The sequence below is a fragment of the Pelobates fuscus genome, chromosome 3 (genome assembly GCF_036172605.1).
Source record: "Pelobates fuscus isolate aPelFus1 chromosome 3, aPelFus1.pri, whole genome shotgun sequence".
Classification (NCBI taxonomy): Eukaryota; Metazoa; Chordata; class Amphibia; order Anura; family Pelobatidae; genus Pelobates; species Pelobates fuscus.
Window position 1 is genome coordinate 302,557,614 of NC_086319.1, and position 17,911 is coordinate 302,575,524.

General features: G+C 43.4%; 1 protein-coding gene across 1 annotated transcript in view; it reads left to right on the forward strand.

Annotated features, from left to right (window-relative positions):
- Positions 1 to 17,911, forward strand: part of ADAMTS17 (ADAM metallopeptidase with thrombospondin type 1 motif 17) — a 294,708-nt gene that overhangs the window by 30,024 nt on the left and 246,773 nt on the right. The window contains exons 4-7 of the mRNA XM_063448834.1: positions 7,852 to 8,027; positions 10,885 to 10,968; positions 11,634 to 11,788; positions 13,416 to 13,459. Coding sequence (XP_063304904.1) covers positions 7,852 to 8,027; positions 10,885 to 10,968; positions 11,634 to 11,788; positions 13,416 to 13,459 — 459 coding nt within the window. The remainder of the gene's footprint in view (positions 1 to 7,851; positions 8,028 to 10,884; positions 10,969 to 11,633; positions 11,789 to 13,415; positions 13,460 to 17,911) is intronic.

The following is a 17,911-nucleotide window of genomic DNA, read 5'->3' on the forward strand; positions in this document are numbered from 1 at the left end:
TCTCTCCTGGAACGGTGTGTCTCCTTCTTGGCCTACTGTAAATCATCATCATACGTTCTGCCCTTTTCTGTCATTCTGGAGGTAGAGAAACCACAGCAATTAGAGATTATTCTAGCGTCAGTGACCTAATAATCTAAATTTTATTAAAGACAGGAGGCGAATATTTGCTTTACTTCCTTTACTGTTCCTCTTAGCAGCAAAGAAACAGTTAACAGATTGAAAAAAAGAAACAACCAATCAGAACACATCTAGTCAGTAATAAGTGGCTGTGAAACTCCTCCCAATTCCTCTTTCTTGATGCAGCCGGAGTGAAGTCAACCATGTAAACTGGAACGAAAACAACAAAACCTGAGCGCACGTAGGGTGGGAAAATATTCGCCTCCTGTCTTTAATAAAATTTAGATTATTAGGTCACTGACGCTAGAATAATCTCTAATTTTATGGCAAGACAGGAGGCTTCATATTTGCTGTTTTAACGCCCAGAGAGTAAATGAAAACCGGGTAGAGCTTAAGGCCGGAAATAAAACGAACGAAAGGTAGATTCCCTTGACCAATCTGCCGAGGTCAAAATATCCGAAAGGGAACTCCCAGTGATAAAGGCGGAGGATGCGGCCGCGCCCCGTACTGAATGAGCGCCAAAGGGCGGCTCTACGCCCGCAAGGCGGAGGAGCCACCTGATCCACTGAGCAATAGTGGGACAAGACACCGGACGGTGAGGACGAACGTAGGACACAAAAAGAGGTCCCGACGGGGGCCAAAGCGGCGTGGTAAGAGTAATGTACCGTTGCAAACAACGGGCAACACACAGAGAAGGCCTGTCTGGGAAGTATGGATAAAAGACGGAGGATGCTGGAACCTTAGTGCGACGGACAATAGAGAAGCGTACTCCCTCGGGAGTGAAAGTAATTGCATGAAGGTCGAAGGCTTTGATGTCGGAGACCCGACGTAGAGAAATCAAGCAAAGTAGCAGGGCTAACTTGGCAGAGAGTTGCCGTAAGGATAGCTCCGAGTTGGGAGGCCAGGCCTCCAGGAAGGATAAGACTTGTGCCACATCCCAAAAGTGGGTGTAACGGGGTGCCGGAGGTCTGGACAGACGGATACCCCGTAGGAGCCTGCACACGGAAGGGTGTTGTCCGACAGGGAGTGTATTGATCGGACTATGAGCAGCCGAGATGGCAGAGCGGAAAAGGTTTATAGTACGATAAGATTTGCCACTGTCAAAGAGAGAGGACAGAAAATTCATGATATTCACCAGAGTCGTTGAAAAGGGATCAATATCCCTTTCCAAACACCAGCGAGCCCAGGCTGACCACGCCAAAATGATTTTCGGGTGCCTGGGGCCCATGAATCCCAGAGGAGGTTGCGAGCTGAGCCTGAAAGGCCCGGGACGAACCAGGATCCCCTGAAACGGTCCAGGCCACCAGTTGGAGGTGTCCTTGGATGGCCAGGGGATGATATGCTCCGAATGGATCTCGGAGAAGGTCTGGGGTGAGGGGTAAAAGCAGAGGGTAGTCTGCGGACATCTCTAAGAGGTTGGGGTACCAGGGTTGGGCTCTCCAGAGGGGAGTTATTAACAGGATCCCGACTCCCAGAACCCTGAGACGGTGTAGAGTGCGAGGGATCAGGGAGAACGGTGGGAAGGCGTATGCTCCTGTCAATGGCCAGGGTTGTAGAAAAGCGTCTACGGCTTGCGACAGCGGATCCGGTAGCCAGCTGAAGAATGCGTCTGTCTGACGGTTCAGTCTGGAGGCAAAGAGGTCCAACGTGATGGGCCCGCGAAGGTGATGTAGTTGGTAGAAGACATTTGGATCCAGCTGCCAATCGCTGGCGTCCCTCCAGTGACGGGAGAACCAGTCCGCCACGAGGTTGTCTGACCCGGGAAGGTATTCTGCTTGAAGGGAGATATTCCTCCCTAGACAGCTCTGATAGGAGCTTGGAGCGGGAGCCTCCAAGACGATTTACATAACGGACAGCGGAGACATTGTCTATTCTCAGAATTAGAGAGCAATCGTAAACGTCTTTGGCGAAACTGCAAATCGCAAAAGCGCCAGCCATCAGTTCCAAGCAATTGATGTGCATGGATCATTCTGACCGAGTCCAGAGACCCCCCATGGAAAGGCCGGAGCAAGTGGCTCCCCAACCTAGGAGGCTGGCATCGGACTCTAGGACGAAGTCTGGTTGGCGACCGAAGATCGCTTTCCCATTCCAAGCTTCCATATTCTGGAGCCACCAATCCAACTCTAGACGAACTTCTTCTGTAATGAGTATAGGTTGGTCGTAGGAATGGGATCTGCCCAGATACCTCGTCTTGAGACGCTGCATCGCCCTGTAGTGTAAAGGGCCGGGGAAGATGGCCTGAATGGATGCGGACAGGAGTCCTATCATCCGAGCCAGGTCGCGAAGGCATACCTGATGAGAGGACAATAGTTTCCGAATGTCCTTCTTGATGGCTTTTATTTTCGCCATCGGGAGTTGGAGGATTGATCGAACGGAGTCGATCTGGAAACCCAGGAAAAGGATGGATTGTGATGGTATTAGAGAGGATTTCTCCAAATTGATCACAAAACCAAGGTTTTGTAAGAGACATTTGGTCATATTTGAATGTTTCCGAAGCGTATGGGGGTCTTGTGCCATGATCAGTATATCGTCTAGGTAGACGATGGACCGGACACCTTGGGACCGGAGAAGAGCCATAACTGGCTTCATTAACTTGGTGAAACACCAAGGGGCGGGTGAGAGACCAAAAGAGAGGCAGGTGACCTGCCAAAGCTCTTGAAGCCATATGAACTGGAGGAAAGGGCGGTGACAGGGTGCAATCGGTACCGTAAGGTAGGCATCCCTGAGGTCGAAACGGGAGAACCAATCTCCCTCGCAAGAAGGTCTCAGAGTAAGTGTATGCCCTCCATTTTGAAGTGCCTGTACACAATGAATTGGTTTAGCCCTCTCAGATTGATGATGGGGCGAAAGTCGTTTGACTTTTTTCGAACCATAAAGATGTTGCTGACAAATCTGAGGGGGGATGAAGAGGGTTCGATTGTGCCCTTGTCTCTGAGTTTGCAGAGTTCTGTATGTAAGGCGATGGTGTCCGGCTGGGACATCCGTATGGGAGGGGGCAGTGAGTCCTGTATGGGGTCGGTGATGAAATCCATGAGAAAACATGAAACAGTCTGAAGGATCCAAGGATCCTGAGTGAGAAGAGACCACTGTGGGAAAAAACAAGTTAAACGGCCTGCAATATGTACTTGAGCAGATCGACCCCGGAGAGAAGCAGAGCCACGTCCTCTGATTGATCCTCTGTTGGTAAACAGTTGTCTATGATAGGGACGGGCATAACCAGAGTTCCAAGGTTCACTTGGTCGAGGCCTGTAGCCTTTGAAGGCAGATCTGCCGGTAGCTCGGCCTCTATGGCAACCGGCTCTGCCAGAGAAACGGTTGGTTCGAAACACCCTGCGAAGGGAGGTCTGGGCCTTGTTCAGCGAGGTGAATACAGATACGTGTCTGTTGAGGTCCCGCATGAACTGGTCCCCAAATAATAGGCCGTTGGCCTCTGGGCCGAGTTCTTTGGAACCCAAATCTGCCAGTTTTGCGTCTATTTTATATAGCGTAGCTTTCCTTCTTTCAGTGGACATAGCCACGTTAGCATTCCCCAGGAGACACAGGGCTCCTTGGGCCCATTCGCGTACCAAGTGTGGGTCCAAGGTACCTTCAACAATGGCTTCATCTGGCTAGATAAAAATTTGGATAATGGGACCAGCAATGTCCAATAATTTGTCCTGGACTGTTTTGAGGCCCTGTTCTAGGCCTTTGCGTCTGTATTTTCCTGACTTGCTGAGGAAGGTAATGAAGAGGGGAACAAACTCGGGAGTTAGAGCGACCTTATCCGGAATTGTAGGTCGAGGGCATTCAGCCCGTAATTTGTTCCTGATCTCCTTCTCTAGCGGCTTTCTGAGCCACATTCTGCAGAATTGAGCAATATGGCTAGGTGGTGTCCATTCAGCAGACCGGGGGTGTCTGATGGTCCTAGGATCAAACAGGGGTTGGGCGTTACCATCCAGCAGGATGTCAGTTAAAGGATCCTTGTTTTGTGATGGATTTGTGGGCGTGGAGCTAACCACCAATGGTTTGGTGATGTAGGATTCCTTGACATACCTAGTATTACCCTGGTCTTCTTCGTCCGAGTACCCTGCACAGTACTCGTCTACGACCTGTAGGTCGTGTGCTGTGGAACCCTCTAAGGGATCCAATAATGGAAGGCTTGAGGAGGGAAGTGACAGTCTAGCATTTGTGGCAGGTGCCTTGCCTTTACCGGCGGAGACACTGTTGCCCTTCCAGGGACGCTTGCGCGGAGCCCCGTCATGGTCGGAATCATGAGACTCTTCTGAGTCGGAAATATTTAATGCAGTAGTTGGCCCTGGGGCAGGTTTAGCTTGTTCGTGGTAAGCCGCAATAGCTTTGGGCATAGATACCGCTATTGCTGAAAAAAGCCAGGATTTTAATTCAGCAGAAACAGTGTCCTGTTGTTCAGACATTATGAACAAAACTTGAAACAAAAAATAATAAATTTAAAATTGTAAGACAGGGGGTCACCCTGTGAGGATGTAGCAGGGGGTCACCCTGATAATAGCTGGGGGTCACCCAGGAATAAAAAGGGTGTCACCCTTATAGTTAAGTTTGGGGGTCACCCAAACAGGCAAATGGGGGTTACCCAAGATGCAAAAGAAAAAGTGGAGTCAACCACTGCAATGTCACTGAGACACAATTTAATGGAAAGCTAGTTAGCAGACGGAGCCCTTAAGGTACCGCTGTAACCACAAAACAGGGGTCACCTGTTATTATCAAGGGGGTCACCCTTGTGGCAGATAGTGTTTGGCCTAGATGTCGGTGATGGCAGGAAAAAACACACTTTAAAGTTTGTGTGAACTGAACCTGGGTGAAGTAAAATAGGGGATTTTTAGAATTAAATAAAAAATAAAACAAATAATATGTGTATATATGATAGAGAAATAAAGTACTTACCTTCGAACTGGTATGCAAAGAAAAAGTGGAGATACACCTTTAAATTCGAAAATAATGAGATCACTTTGTGAGAGCTGACAGGCAGAGAACCGTTAGTGAGGTAAACTGCCGCACATTGAAAATGGCCGCTGGCTAGTGCGGAGGCGGAGCCTGCGCGCGTTGAAGAAAAAACGCGGGAAACAGGTACAGAGAAACTCTGCTGTGTGAGAGCTGACAGGCAGTAAACAAAGCCGTGATTAGATCGCGGTTAGCGGAAAAGAAACGCCGTGAGTGGTGGAAGAGGGAAGCCGCTGACAGGCTAATACAAGCGGAAAATGAAAATAAAGCCACGGCTAAATCGCGGTCGGAGGGAAGAACTCCATGGGTGGTGTAAAAGGGAAATAACCCTCGGTGGGATCTCCCAAGGGGTATTGAGTGCCCCAGAGAGTGGCAAATCGTCCTGTGGGCCGACCAAGGTCGGCCCCAGGAGAAAGGGGGTAAAACAATATATATAATGGACAGATATAAATAAATATAAATATGTGTAAAATATTCTTATTAAGGTCTGAAATCAGAATCGACTCACCTGGGAGGCAAGCAGCAAAGAAAGAGGAATTGGGAGGAGTTTCACAGCCACTTATTACTGACTAGATGTTCTGATTGGTTGTTTCTTTTTTTTTTTTCAATCTGTTAACTGTTTCTTTGCTGCTTGGAGGAACAGTAAAGGAAGTAAAGCAAATATGAAGCCTCCTGTCTTGCCATAAAATCAGGGTTATTCACTGCCTAGCCCCGATCAGAATGCAAAGTGGATTCAATGTGAATTTCACATTTATGGACAAAGTAACCGAACTGGAGGCATAGTTGATTTAGAACATTCACTTTAAATTCTCATTTTAGTGACTAACCCTGAATGTTTCTGGTTTTTATTCTCAAGTATAGCGTGTGCCTTCACTGTGCGAGAACTTAAATGGGAAAAATGGAGTGTGATGTCAATTGTTAGGTCTTTAACCCCTTAAGGACCAAACTTATGGAATAAAAGGGAATCATGACATGTCACACACGTCATGTGTCCTTAAGGGGTTAAAGGGACACTATAGTCACCAGAACAACTACAGCTTAATGTAGTTATTCTGGTAAGTATAATCATGCCTTCAGCCCTTTTAATGCAAACATTGCCTTTTCATAGAAAAGGCAGTGTTTACATTGCCCCCTAGGAACACCTCCAAGTGGCTACTCCTCAGATGGCCACTGGAGGTGCTTCCTGGGGCAGTGCTGCATAGTAGTCAGCACTGTCGTTCAGCGTCTCCACACTTTATGAGTAGGTGCTGATTGGCACCCGCTCCCTTGACGATTTCAGCCAAAGCATTGAATTGGCTAAAAAGCGGCAAATCTGATGATGTCACCAAGGAGATGGATTGGGGCGGGGCCAGCATCGGCAGACCCACGCGGTGATGGAAATAGGGTGAGTTTTAATTCCTTCTAAAGGAGCTAAGGGGGGGCAAGCCACCTTAAGTGTTGAGTAAATACTTTAGGGTCAGGAATACATGCTCGTGTTCCTGACCCTATAGTGTTCCTTTAATAAACACATTTATTAAAAACAAAAGACAACACAAAATTGAGCATCACATTAAAAAGGTTAATACAAGCTATATGTGATATCAGTGTTTTATACAAATGGTTCTCCTTCAGCAATTATTCTAGTCCTGTGTGCACAGAATAGCTGGTATTTCCATTACAGTGAAGGAGAAAGCAGAGTGCCAGTAATGATAGATATATGTCTATGGGTTCCTGAAGAACACGTTTTCCGGTGTTGCCTTCTTGATGGAGAGCTGATGAATTTGCAGGCGGTGATGGATACCGAGAGACCCATCCTGTGCTGCATGCAAGCTGTGCTATATTCTGTCTGCTACCTTTATACTAGGGCTTGTGCTAACAACGCTTCAACAAAACAAATGCAGCAATACACGTACCCACTTTAAATGCCTATCTACTACATTAGAAAGGGGTAGCATGTTCTGTGTTTGGTGATCAGAGAATTATAGCCAAATCCCTTCTCAAAGATGAACTCACTAAAAAAAGCATCTCCTCAGCCAGCTATTGTTGCAAAAGACAGGATTTTCGTGTGCAATGTTATCATCCATCTCTCTAAATTTATGGCCCCGAGTGCCAAGGTTGTTCCAGGGAGCATTGACCTACATCTCCATGGGGATTCAGCAAGAGGAAATTCAGCATACTTTTAGTCTCCCTTTGATACATTTTTTGGTTACATAGGCCTTTATTTGATATTTTTGGATGAGCTTTTTCAAATGATTCAAAGTTGTTAGAAAAACATCCAAATTATTTATCTACAAACATTCCCATAAACTTTAATGGTGAATTATATAGATAAATCATTCGGAAAGTGTTTTTAAAAGCTTGAATCATTCAAAGTGTTTATACTAAATATTACATTGAGGCCATAGTTGGACGTTGAGGGTAAAGTTTGCGCTAATGGAAACTCTGCACAGGGTCTACCGGTGCCTTCAAGAAGACCTATTCTCATTGTCTCAATACACTTTTTCGTAGAGGTATCCCTAGATTCAAACTATTGTATTCTAAATACAACTAATGCCTCCAGGTTTTCTCCTTTTGGTAACTTCTGAAATTTTGTAGTCCGAGAAATGTTGATAGAATTATTAGTATTAATATAAGTCATTCGATCAGCCTAAAATTTTCAATGAAGTTAGGCATTAGACTGTTAATTAATACAACTTTAGCCCTAAATCACCTAGGGGTATAAGCACTGGAGGACCTGTGAAGTGGCTGCATGATTGATAGAAGTAAGAATTAATAAATGGTTAATCTGATCAACTGCAGGGAAGAAAAAGAAGCAAAAGAAAAATGAAATGGGTGGCGAATGGCGAGACAAGAGAAACGCAATCCGTCTAACAGAAGAACACACGGTGGAGACTCTGGTTGTGGCCGACGCTGACATGGTGCAGTATCATGGAGCTGAGGCTGCTCAGAGATTTATTCTTACAGTGATGAATATGGTATGTTTTCTCCAGGGTATCTATCCATTGTACCTAGTAAACTCTGGCACCTTGTTAAAGAAACACTTTGCTTTTAACAGTGTTCTATTTTCTTTCTTATTGTCCTCCGTGGCGACTAACCATTTATGCTGAGCTCAGAAACTTGTCTGCATGCTGGTTTAAGAAAATAATGATCTTAGACAATGTACGTTATGTATTTACACTTTGTTATTGGAAGTGCTTAAGAGGACGCCCACATTGTGCCTTGGGCATTTTAAAATGTTTGCTGTGAATAGATACGTTTAACACGATATGGCATGGGAAAATCCTAAAAATAAGACATTTAAATAGAGCATTGTGCATTAAATATACAAATATAATTTTGTTTAAAATAGTTAGCGGAGCCTGTCCTTCCTGAATTCAGTCTTTTGAATCTTATCTAATCTTTAATTAGAATATTTGATTATTATTCCACATATCACAATATAAATATATAAATATAAATGTTACTCACACGCATCTCTGGCATATGATGTAACCATACTATTTCTATTCCACGACAGCTGTTCAGGAGTCTCCTTTAATGTGGAGACTCTAAAGACTGTCTGGAATCTACTTTAAGTTGATGGCCCTTCTACAGGGCAATATGATGTCATCCGCCCCACAAATAAATAAACCTAGGGCTCATAAAATTATACAGCTATAACTGTGTTGATATATAAAGTCTTCGGCACAGGGCATTGTTGAATAGCAGAGCTCATTAGTAGCTAAAGTACTCCCAGTCTGAACTCATGTAGGTGCTGTCTGATGTTGCCTGTACAGTACACTCTGTGGTTCTCCGTGCCTAGAAAGCTACCTGTACCAAGGTTTGGGAGTAAGTGAGCCTAAAGCTATTGCTCAGTCTCAAAGGATATTGTAGTTCGTACACTCATGAACATCTGGAGAGCTGCAGGTTTCCTACCTCCAGGCTACATCATGACATGAGCACATTCAGAACATGTTATTGAGAACCTCACGAGTGGCACTTAAAGATCTTGGCCCACAACGAGTTTGCTATGTTATAAAGACACTGCACACTTAGATTTTTAAGAATTAAAACAAAACACATCTAGCTATATTTAGCATATCAGTCCGTCTTTAATGTTAATATTCTATAACACAAACTATGCCCAGATAAAATATATAACCGCTTAGAGAACTTGTAACACAAAACTCTAACGTACTTTTGTTTATGTTTATGCAGCCCTTGCTACACCTCTCTTGACTGTGACCTACACAGCCTGTTTGGCAAAAAAAAAATTGGGTCATTTCCAATCAGATGTTAACTTACGTTAGAAGTGTTTATCTCTAACAAGCTTTTAACAGTGCAGGACATAAATTAAACATATTGTGCAATAACAGAAGTTTACACATTAGATGTCACTTTACAGGAAGTGTTTATGAAGGTTGTGTAAGTCACATGCAGGGAGGACTGTAACTAGGACTGCATAAACAAAGTGATTTAACTTCTAAATGGCAGTAAATTAAGCAGTGAGAATGCAGGGGCATGATATATGCACCAAAACGGCTTCATTAAGCTAAAGTTGTTTTGGTGACTATAGTGTATTTAATTTAACATGCCTCTTCTAATTGTTTCCTTTTTCTTTCATGATTTGATTATTTTTTTCATTGGGCTATGGCAAATATGGTTTACTGCCAAATCATTCTATACTATGCAGTCAGTACAGGGGGAATCAGTGAATGCATGCCGAGTGCTGCATTATCTGTGTGCATGGGATACACAATCTTGCATTTGTTTGTTTCCTGTGTATGTATAGGTAAAGCTCATGTCAAGAATGTGCTCATTCATACCCCTAGAAGGAGTAAATTGTTTGTCTTGAACTCTCTATATACAATTACATTGACTGGCTTTTATGAGCATGTGGCAGCTTGCTGTACTATTTTCATGCCACTTAATTGTGAGGGTAACACTGAGTTCATTCATGCAGGCACGATTTTGTGAATGGTCTCCTTTCGAACACACATTTTGTATATATTTAATTACTTTAAATACAAGTATCTTGCAAAAGTTATGAATACAATGTCTACTTTAAAATACATTTATATTATAAAGGCAATTTTCTTTTTGGCATGTTCACCAATACTTTGCATCTTCTTTGACGAGGATTTCCATTATATTTTACAAAACAAATTTAGCCGATTTATTAATATTTTCTTTTTTTTTTTATTTGATCGCCATCTCAAGGTGGTCATCACAAAGACCAAGAATTCCTTATTCCAGGGCTAGTGGTGATCCTGTTCTAAATGTCCGCATTAGACAGAATATTTCACAAAGGAATTTCTGGAGGTTAATGAGCAAAGTATTTCTGCCTGGAGGTACTACGGAGATTCACTCTGTCATTAACCATTCTCAGAATGGTGTCTGCGGTTAGTGACAAGTGCCAAAAGTAAATCTTCTGCCCAGGCTAAAAGCCACTGATAACTGCTTCCATTTTACTGATGTAACTGAAGTTACAGACTGCAATATAGTAAGCTTATCCTGGACTCAATAATCTACAACTGCAGTGATGGATCCAGAGCAAAGTGGACTCCGGATACCTTATGCAAAAAAATATTTACTGTAACTTTATTCTTCAAAATCTTCAGAAAAGGGCCATATTCATAAATGCGGCTCTGTAAACATGGAAGCTGTCTGAGTCATTCACTATAGTTGTGAATTGTCAGTAATCAAAGTGAATTAGCTGACTTGTAGAGTTTTTCGTATTTCCTGCGGCTATTGGGAACTAAATAATCAAATTCTAATTGAATAGCTGATCATTTACTTTTAATGTGTGTGTTGATTGGTGTAAACTAAGCCCATGTTCTCTAATCTTTGCAGGTTTACAACATGTTTCAGCATCCCAGCTTGGGAATGAAAGTTAATATACGAGTGTCTAAACTGGTCCTTCTACACAGCCGACCGGTAAGTGGGGAGACGGTCAATATTCTCCTGGGATGTGCTACTAATTTAGGGTATGGTGTTTTAAAATGCAATGCTTACTGTTGGTTGATGTGTCAGGAGGTTGTTAGCTAGAAAGGAGAGCGTGGAGAATTGACAAAGGAATTGCACATTTTTAGGCATTCATAGCCAAGCTGGAGTAATAGCAGACTTGGCAAACTTTCTCGTTTTTAGCTTAATTTTGGCGGAAAATTCACAATTCCCTTTTCAATTCTCCACAATATAAATCTCACTTTATATGGCAGTAAGATTGTGTTTGCTTTCACGTTTGTAAACGTTTGAAAAGCTTAAAACCCCTTAGACACAGTTTATTATGGGTAGTAGAATAAACAGTTGTGAAGATTCATTTGATATTGTAGCATTATTATTATCATCATCACATTACTGATTATAAAAGATGATCCTAGAGTGGATTTTCTAGAATGTTGACCCATTATTGCTTACTTGGGTATATGCAGTGTGTTTGTCTGGCCGTTGCCTTATTAAAAGTACAGATACTGCATATATAAGACTGATAAAGATGTTCTTATTTGGAGCTGTTTCATCCCATAGGTGTGAGCAATATACATGAACAACAGCAACTTTATTGGTAGAACTACAGATTACTAACCATACATATCACTTAACAGGCCAAGCTGGCTATTGGACATCATGGGGAGAGATCGTTGGAGAGTTTTTGCCATTGGCAGAATGAGGAGTACGGAGGTTCCAAATACTTAGGAAATAACCAGGTTCCAGGAGCCAAAGATGACACCCCTGTTGATGTAGCGGTTTTCATGACCAGGTACATAACTTATTTTTAAATACACTTTTTGGGGGATTTAAATCATTAGAATCCTAACGTGATTCAACAACTTGGATGAGAGCTTTAGTAGCTCACTTAAAGCGTCACTTTCATGCCGAACTTACCTTTCCCCAATCGATACCTCTTCTCTCCCTCTCTCAGGATCTGTTCTTCATTTCTTCCTGTCTGCTCTAGTTTTCTTTCAAACATAAGACAAAGTAGGGACTACTTGTCTCATGGAGGTTTCCTACGCCTGACCGTCTCTGACCAGCGGAGGAGCAAAGTGTGCTTCATTTCCGGTGGTCCGAGCAATTTTCCCACAATTCTCAACTTTCATCCGTGTTCCAGCGAAACCTCCTTTCACTTTTCCCGAACGTCCTGTCATTTAGACAGAACGCCGGCGAAACCACCGAATTGCGTCCTAACAGAATGAGAACAGTTTCTCCATTCGTGTTAGAACGCAATTCGGGAATTTGTTCAGAATGGAATTTAATTCGAATGAATGAAACTCCGATCCTATTCATGCCGCGGCTGCAAGATTTCCACGGTATTAGGAGGCTATCTACCAAAAGGCTGAAAGACCTTAGTAAATTGGTCTTTCAGACACATTTACTAATACTAAATTCTGCCCCTACGCGCTATTCCGTGAGTAGGGGGCATGTCTATTAAACAGTGAGCAGCCTGTGGCTGCTTACTGTTTAAAAAAAACAAACCCTAGTTCCCCCCGGCCCCACCCCTGAGCGGTGCGTAGGGGCCCTAAAGGATAATGGGGGAGGGGGACCTATTGTCCTCCCCCTCAGCCCCCAAAGGCTGCTCACTGTTTAGTAGACATGCCCCTACTCGCGGTATAGCGAGTAGGGGCATTCGGGAGATTTTAATCTCCTTTATGATACTATGGGGGTCATATTGACCCCCATAGAGTGAGGTAGGACATGGGGGGCTTAGGAAGTGACAGAGAGCACTGCTCCCTGCCGCTTCTATCTTTACATTTTACAAGGAGGGAGCTGCGTGCCGGTAGCTCCCTCCTTGTCATAAACGGAACGAAAAAAACGAACACTGATATTCAGAGTTTGTTTGTTTGTCTGACATTTCTAGTCATTCATTCGTCTTTCTGACTGAACAGATGAAATTCCTGCTCGCATGCCCAAGTGTTTGACTGGGCATATGCGGGAATCTCACAGCGCTATCCAGTGTGGGCAGATGACGTGTCCCACAGGGACTTCATCTGCCCACACAAAGATAGCGGCGCCCAGAACATAGGTCCGGACACAAAATAAAGTTTAAAAATAAGTAATATGGGGATCTTAGGGGCATTTGGGGGTGACTAGGGGGTCAGTTAGATGTAGTGGAGTCGGGAGGGGGGCTAAAAAAAACGGGATTCGGCCATGACAGTGCCGCTTTAATGAAGGCTGGCTCATGACAGATCCATAGAATATGCACTTATTTTCTATAATAGCTTCATTTCTAATGCGGTATGTTTTTCATTTTGCTAGATAAATCAATGTTAACTATATTCTCATCTAGAGCATTCACCAATATTTGTAGTTTTTACTTGTTTGTTTTGTTTATATGTTCTCAGAACAGATTTAATCTCAAATTCCAATATTTTATTGCATTCTATTTTCAGGACAGATTTCTGTGTCCATAAAGATGAGCCTTGTGATACTGTGGGTGAGTACATGCCAAGAACCTTGCATGTGTTTCTGCTCAACTATTTAGTGTTATCATGCAGGTGGTGCATCTGTTACTTTAAAGTTAGCTTTATCCTCGAGGCAGAAGATCGTGCCTGTAGTATGTGAAAAGAATCAATGGGGAATCTGGTCTAGTATGAGTGATTGTTCTGTCATGAACACACAATTTTTTATTAAGTTGCTCCAGATTGGTTTATAATTCCTGAAAATACTGCTAGAAAATGCTCATACCTATCCTGGCCTGGTGAATTGGTGGGATTTGTAATTAACATTCCCCATGTAAAACAGACTTATATATCCTTCTTGGAATTCTAAAGAAAGCATTTAAATGAAATATTTTTTGAAAACCTAAATTATGTCCTTATCTGTCAAGTCTCACTCTGTCTGCCTGTCTGTCCATCCATTCATCTTGGCTACACACAGAATGTCAGTGTTATATACATGATGGTCCTGCTGTTTAGAAATTGGCTGGTCTAGTACAGTGTTTCCCAACCCAGTCCTCAACGCACACCAATCATTCTAGTTTTTTTCTCCATAGGGTATCTCCATAGAAACAGGACTGGGAAATCCCTAAATCTCATGTTCATGGCTTTATTTTGTATTTAGTTACCTACAGCATAGAGTTTGGTGCTAGCATTCTTTACTATGGAGGATCCTTAATTCATATTGCTCTACTTAACATCTACCACATAGTGTTATTTTCTTATCTGTACTTGATCATATGCACAAAAGTGCATGGCCCTTGTGCATTGTACAGAAAGAGTCATAAATAGGATTACATAGTGATTATACATCATCCACAAATATTCTGTACATTATCCACTACAAAATTAATGGTGGAACCTGTTCTGGTACTTTAAGAAAATGAAGAGTTTGTTGTCCCTCCTCTCATCTCGTCTTATTCTCACTATACATTTAACGTAGATTAAACTGTGAACATTCTGATACCCAAAGCGCTTTAGGTTGCTGAAGTGCTTTATGTGTGCATAGCGTGTCCTCTTTTTTTCATTTTCCAAAAACTTCAGATTTCAATAAAAATAGGCTCTTTTTTAAATTAACCTGGTTACATCCTGGGCTGTCGCTCAGACAACTGACTCTTTTACTTCCTGGTTTGGTTAGCTCAGTAGAGCTGAACTCAAGAGGCAGTAATTCCCCAGAGCACCTGCTTTGCAAAGACTTTTCTTTCAGCTGCATTGAGAATTCTGTGATTGGACAGCAGGGCCGGCGCGTCCATAAGGCGGCACAGGCGGCCGCCTTAGGGCGCACCGGCTCCGGGGGCGCAAGATTTCAGTGACCGGCAGGAGGGAAGCTCTCCCTCCTGCCGGCCACCATCTCCGCCCCCGGCGCGGCAGTCCTGCGATCAGGCGCGGCGAGGGAGCTCTAACCTCTCTGCTCTGCTCCCTCGCGCGCTGTCTAGTGATGCCGCGGGAGCCGGAATATGACGTCATATTCCGGCTCCCGCGGTATCAGCAGACAGGCAGCGCGCGAGGGAGCAGAGCAGAGAGGTTAGAGCTCCCTCGCCGCGCCTGATCGCAGGACTGCCGCACGCCGCCCAGCAGCCCCACTGGACCCCAGGGAATGATCCACACCAGCTCTCCAGGTAGGGAGGCTGGGTGGATATTATTTATTTATTAAAATAATTTGTGAATGTATGTGATGTGTCTGTGTGTGAGAGTGTGTGTGTGAGTGTCTGTGTGTCTGTGAGTGAGTGTCTGTGTGAGTGAGTGTCTGTGTGTATGTGTCTGTGAGTGAGTATGTGTCTCTGTGTGAAAGTGTCTTTGTGTGTGTGTGTGTGTGTGTCTGTGTGTGAGAGTGTCTGTCTGTGTGTGTGAGTGTCTGTGTTAGAGTGTGTCTGTGAGTGAGTGAGTGTGTGTGAGTGAGTGTCTGTGTGTGTGTCTGTGAGTGAGTATGTGTCTCTGTGTGAGAGTGTCTGTGTGTCTGTGAGTGTGTGTGTGTGTGTGTGTGTCTGTGAGTGTGTGTGTGTCTGTGTGTGTGTGTGTGTGAGTGTCTGTGTGTGTGAGTGTCTGTGTGTGTGAGTGTGTGTGAGTGTCTGTGTGTGAGTGAGTGTCTGTGTGTGAGTGAGTGCCTGTGTGTATGTGAGAGTGTATGTGTCTCTGTGTGAGTGAGTGTCTGTGTGAGTGTGTGTGTATGAGTGAGTGTGTATGAGTGAGTGTCTGAGTGTCTGTCTGTATGTATCTCTGTGTGAGTGAGTGAGTGTGTGCGTGAGTGAGTGTATGTGTGTCTGTGAGTGACTGTGTGTCTGTGAGTGACTGTGTGAGTGAGTGTATGTGTGTCTGTGAGTGACTGTGAGTGTGTGCGTGAGTGAGTGTATGTGTGTCTGTGAGTGACTGTGAGTGTGTGCGTGAGTGAGTGTATGTGTGTTTGTGAGTGATTGTATGAGTGTTGCATGTGAGTGTGTCAGTGTATGTGTGTGTCTGTCAGTGTGTGTTTGTGAGTGTCTGTCAAATCAGTGAGAGTATCTTTGTCATTGAGTCTGTGTGTGACTATCAGTGTGTCTGTCAATGAGTGTCAATCAGTGTGTGTGTGTGTCAGATCAGTGAGTCTCTGTGTTTGTCATTGAGTGTGTGTGACTGTCAGAAGAACACTAAGGGACAGGGAAGGGAGGGGACCAATAATGGACGGGGAGAGGGGCTGGTTAAGAGGCACATAGGTGAAGATGTTATTTTTGAATGGGGGGGGGGGGCGGAAAAATACATCTTCGCCTATGTACCCAAAAATCCTTGCACCGGCCCTGTTGGACAGACACACAAAGTCTGGGCTGGGAAATAAAAGGAAGGGCTGGCAAAGGCTTAAGGCAAGAGATCTGCAGCTTTTGCAAGCTGTTTTTCAATATACTCCCAATAAAAAAACAAACCGTAATTAAATGCATACATGTTTCTGTTGGTATATCTACTAAACAGTGATTTTAATATTGTTTGGATTTGGATTAATATTTAATCTCCCTGCCAATCCTAACAACTACCAGTTCCAAAACCTCAGCAACTGTGAAACTGTGTAATGTTCCTCTAAAATATAATCCGCCTCAGGCATTACAGTATTGTTACTTTAAGTATATTGTCTGTTTCAGGCAGTGCAGCATAGTTATTATAAGTAGTGCTTTATAGTTAATTAGAGGAGAGTCACAGACTGTACAGTATGATTATTATAAACATAGTGTATCGTGTATTTCAGATTGCTACGGACTCTTTATCCCCATCTCTTTCTTACTCTGCCATGTCAACGCATGAGCTCCTTTCACCACTCTCCTTTACCCAACAACTTGCTTCTTGATTCTCCCTTTTCTTTCCTCCTTCCAACTGGTTTAATGGGTTTACACCAGCATGAGGTCAAGACATGTGAACTAAGAGGTCTGAGACAACCTTGACATTGATAGGTCACTACCACCAACTCTTACCTCACTGTCAGGGATATTTTACCAAAGTAGGAATTCAATGTGAATTCAAAGTAAAATTTAAGGTCAAAATAACCGAACTTGAAAAAAATGATAAAAAATCTCAGCTATTCTTTCCATTCAGCTACTCCGGTCTTTAATTTAAAACTCACGTTTAATACTTACTTTAGTAAATAACTCTCTGTATGTGGGTTTTGATTTTGTTTCCTGAATTACAGGGTAATGGAGGCTCAGGCCTTGTGTCTTTTTCCAATGGCATGTCAGACAGCTCAGCTGACACATTTTACATGCAGTGAGTGGGAACTGCAACATCAAACCATTTGTCACATGACCAAATTAAAAAAATAAAAATATATATATATATATAAGAAAAACACTTAAAAATAACTTAAGTAAAAAGTTGAAGATGTGCCTTCAAGTGGGTCTGTCGCCTACATAAATTCAGTACCATTTTTAAATTCAGCTAGCTGCTGGAACAGTCCTATTGCTCTCCTTTAAAGCAGATTGTTGAAATCTAATCCTAAAGAGGCTTTAAAGCAGAGCATGAGCTTGAATGCTTTTACCCCACAGTCAAGTGTTTATATGTGTGATGAAAATAGAATCAAAACTACAAGTTTGCAAGTTTTTTTGCTAGTTTATTTTAGGATCATTTAACTCTGTGGGGACCGGGATATCCTCCACTGGTCCGGGGGGGGAAGGGGGTAGTAGCATCGTGTGAGCGTTCCTCTGCTAGCCAGAGAACCGTGAAACAGACGTCTCTCCTCAGCTCTCACTCGTTTAGACTGCAGGTCTCGATTTGGAAAGCTCGGCCGTGAGTAACCTCGAGTAGGGTATCCCTGGGTGCAGTGGTGTCCTCCAGTCAGGATAATTGTTATTTACAGCCAGTGTTACCAAGTGGTCAGGCAGTAAACCCAGAATCTTGGCCCCAGATGCAGGAGCTCTTGGCAGGTATGACTGGTCTGCTTGGAATTCAAGCTCCGCACCCCGATTAGTCTAAATTTTAAAGGTACGTGTATTTTA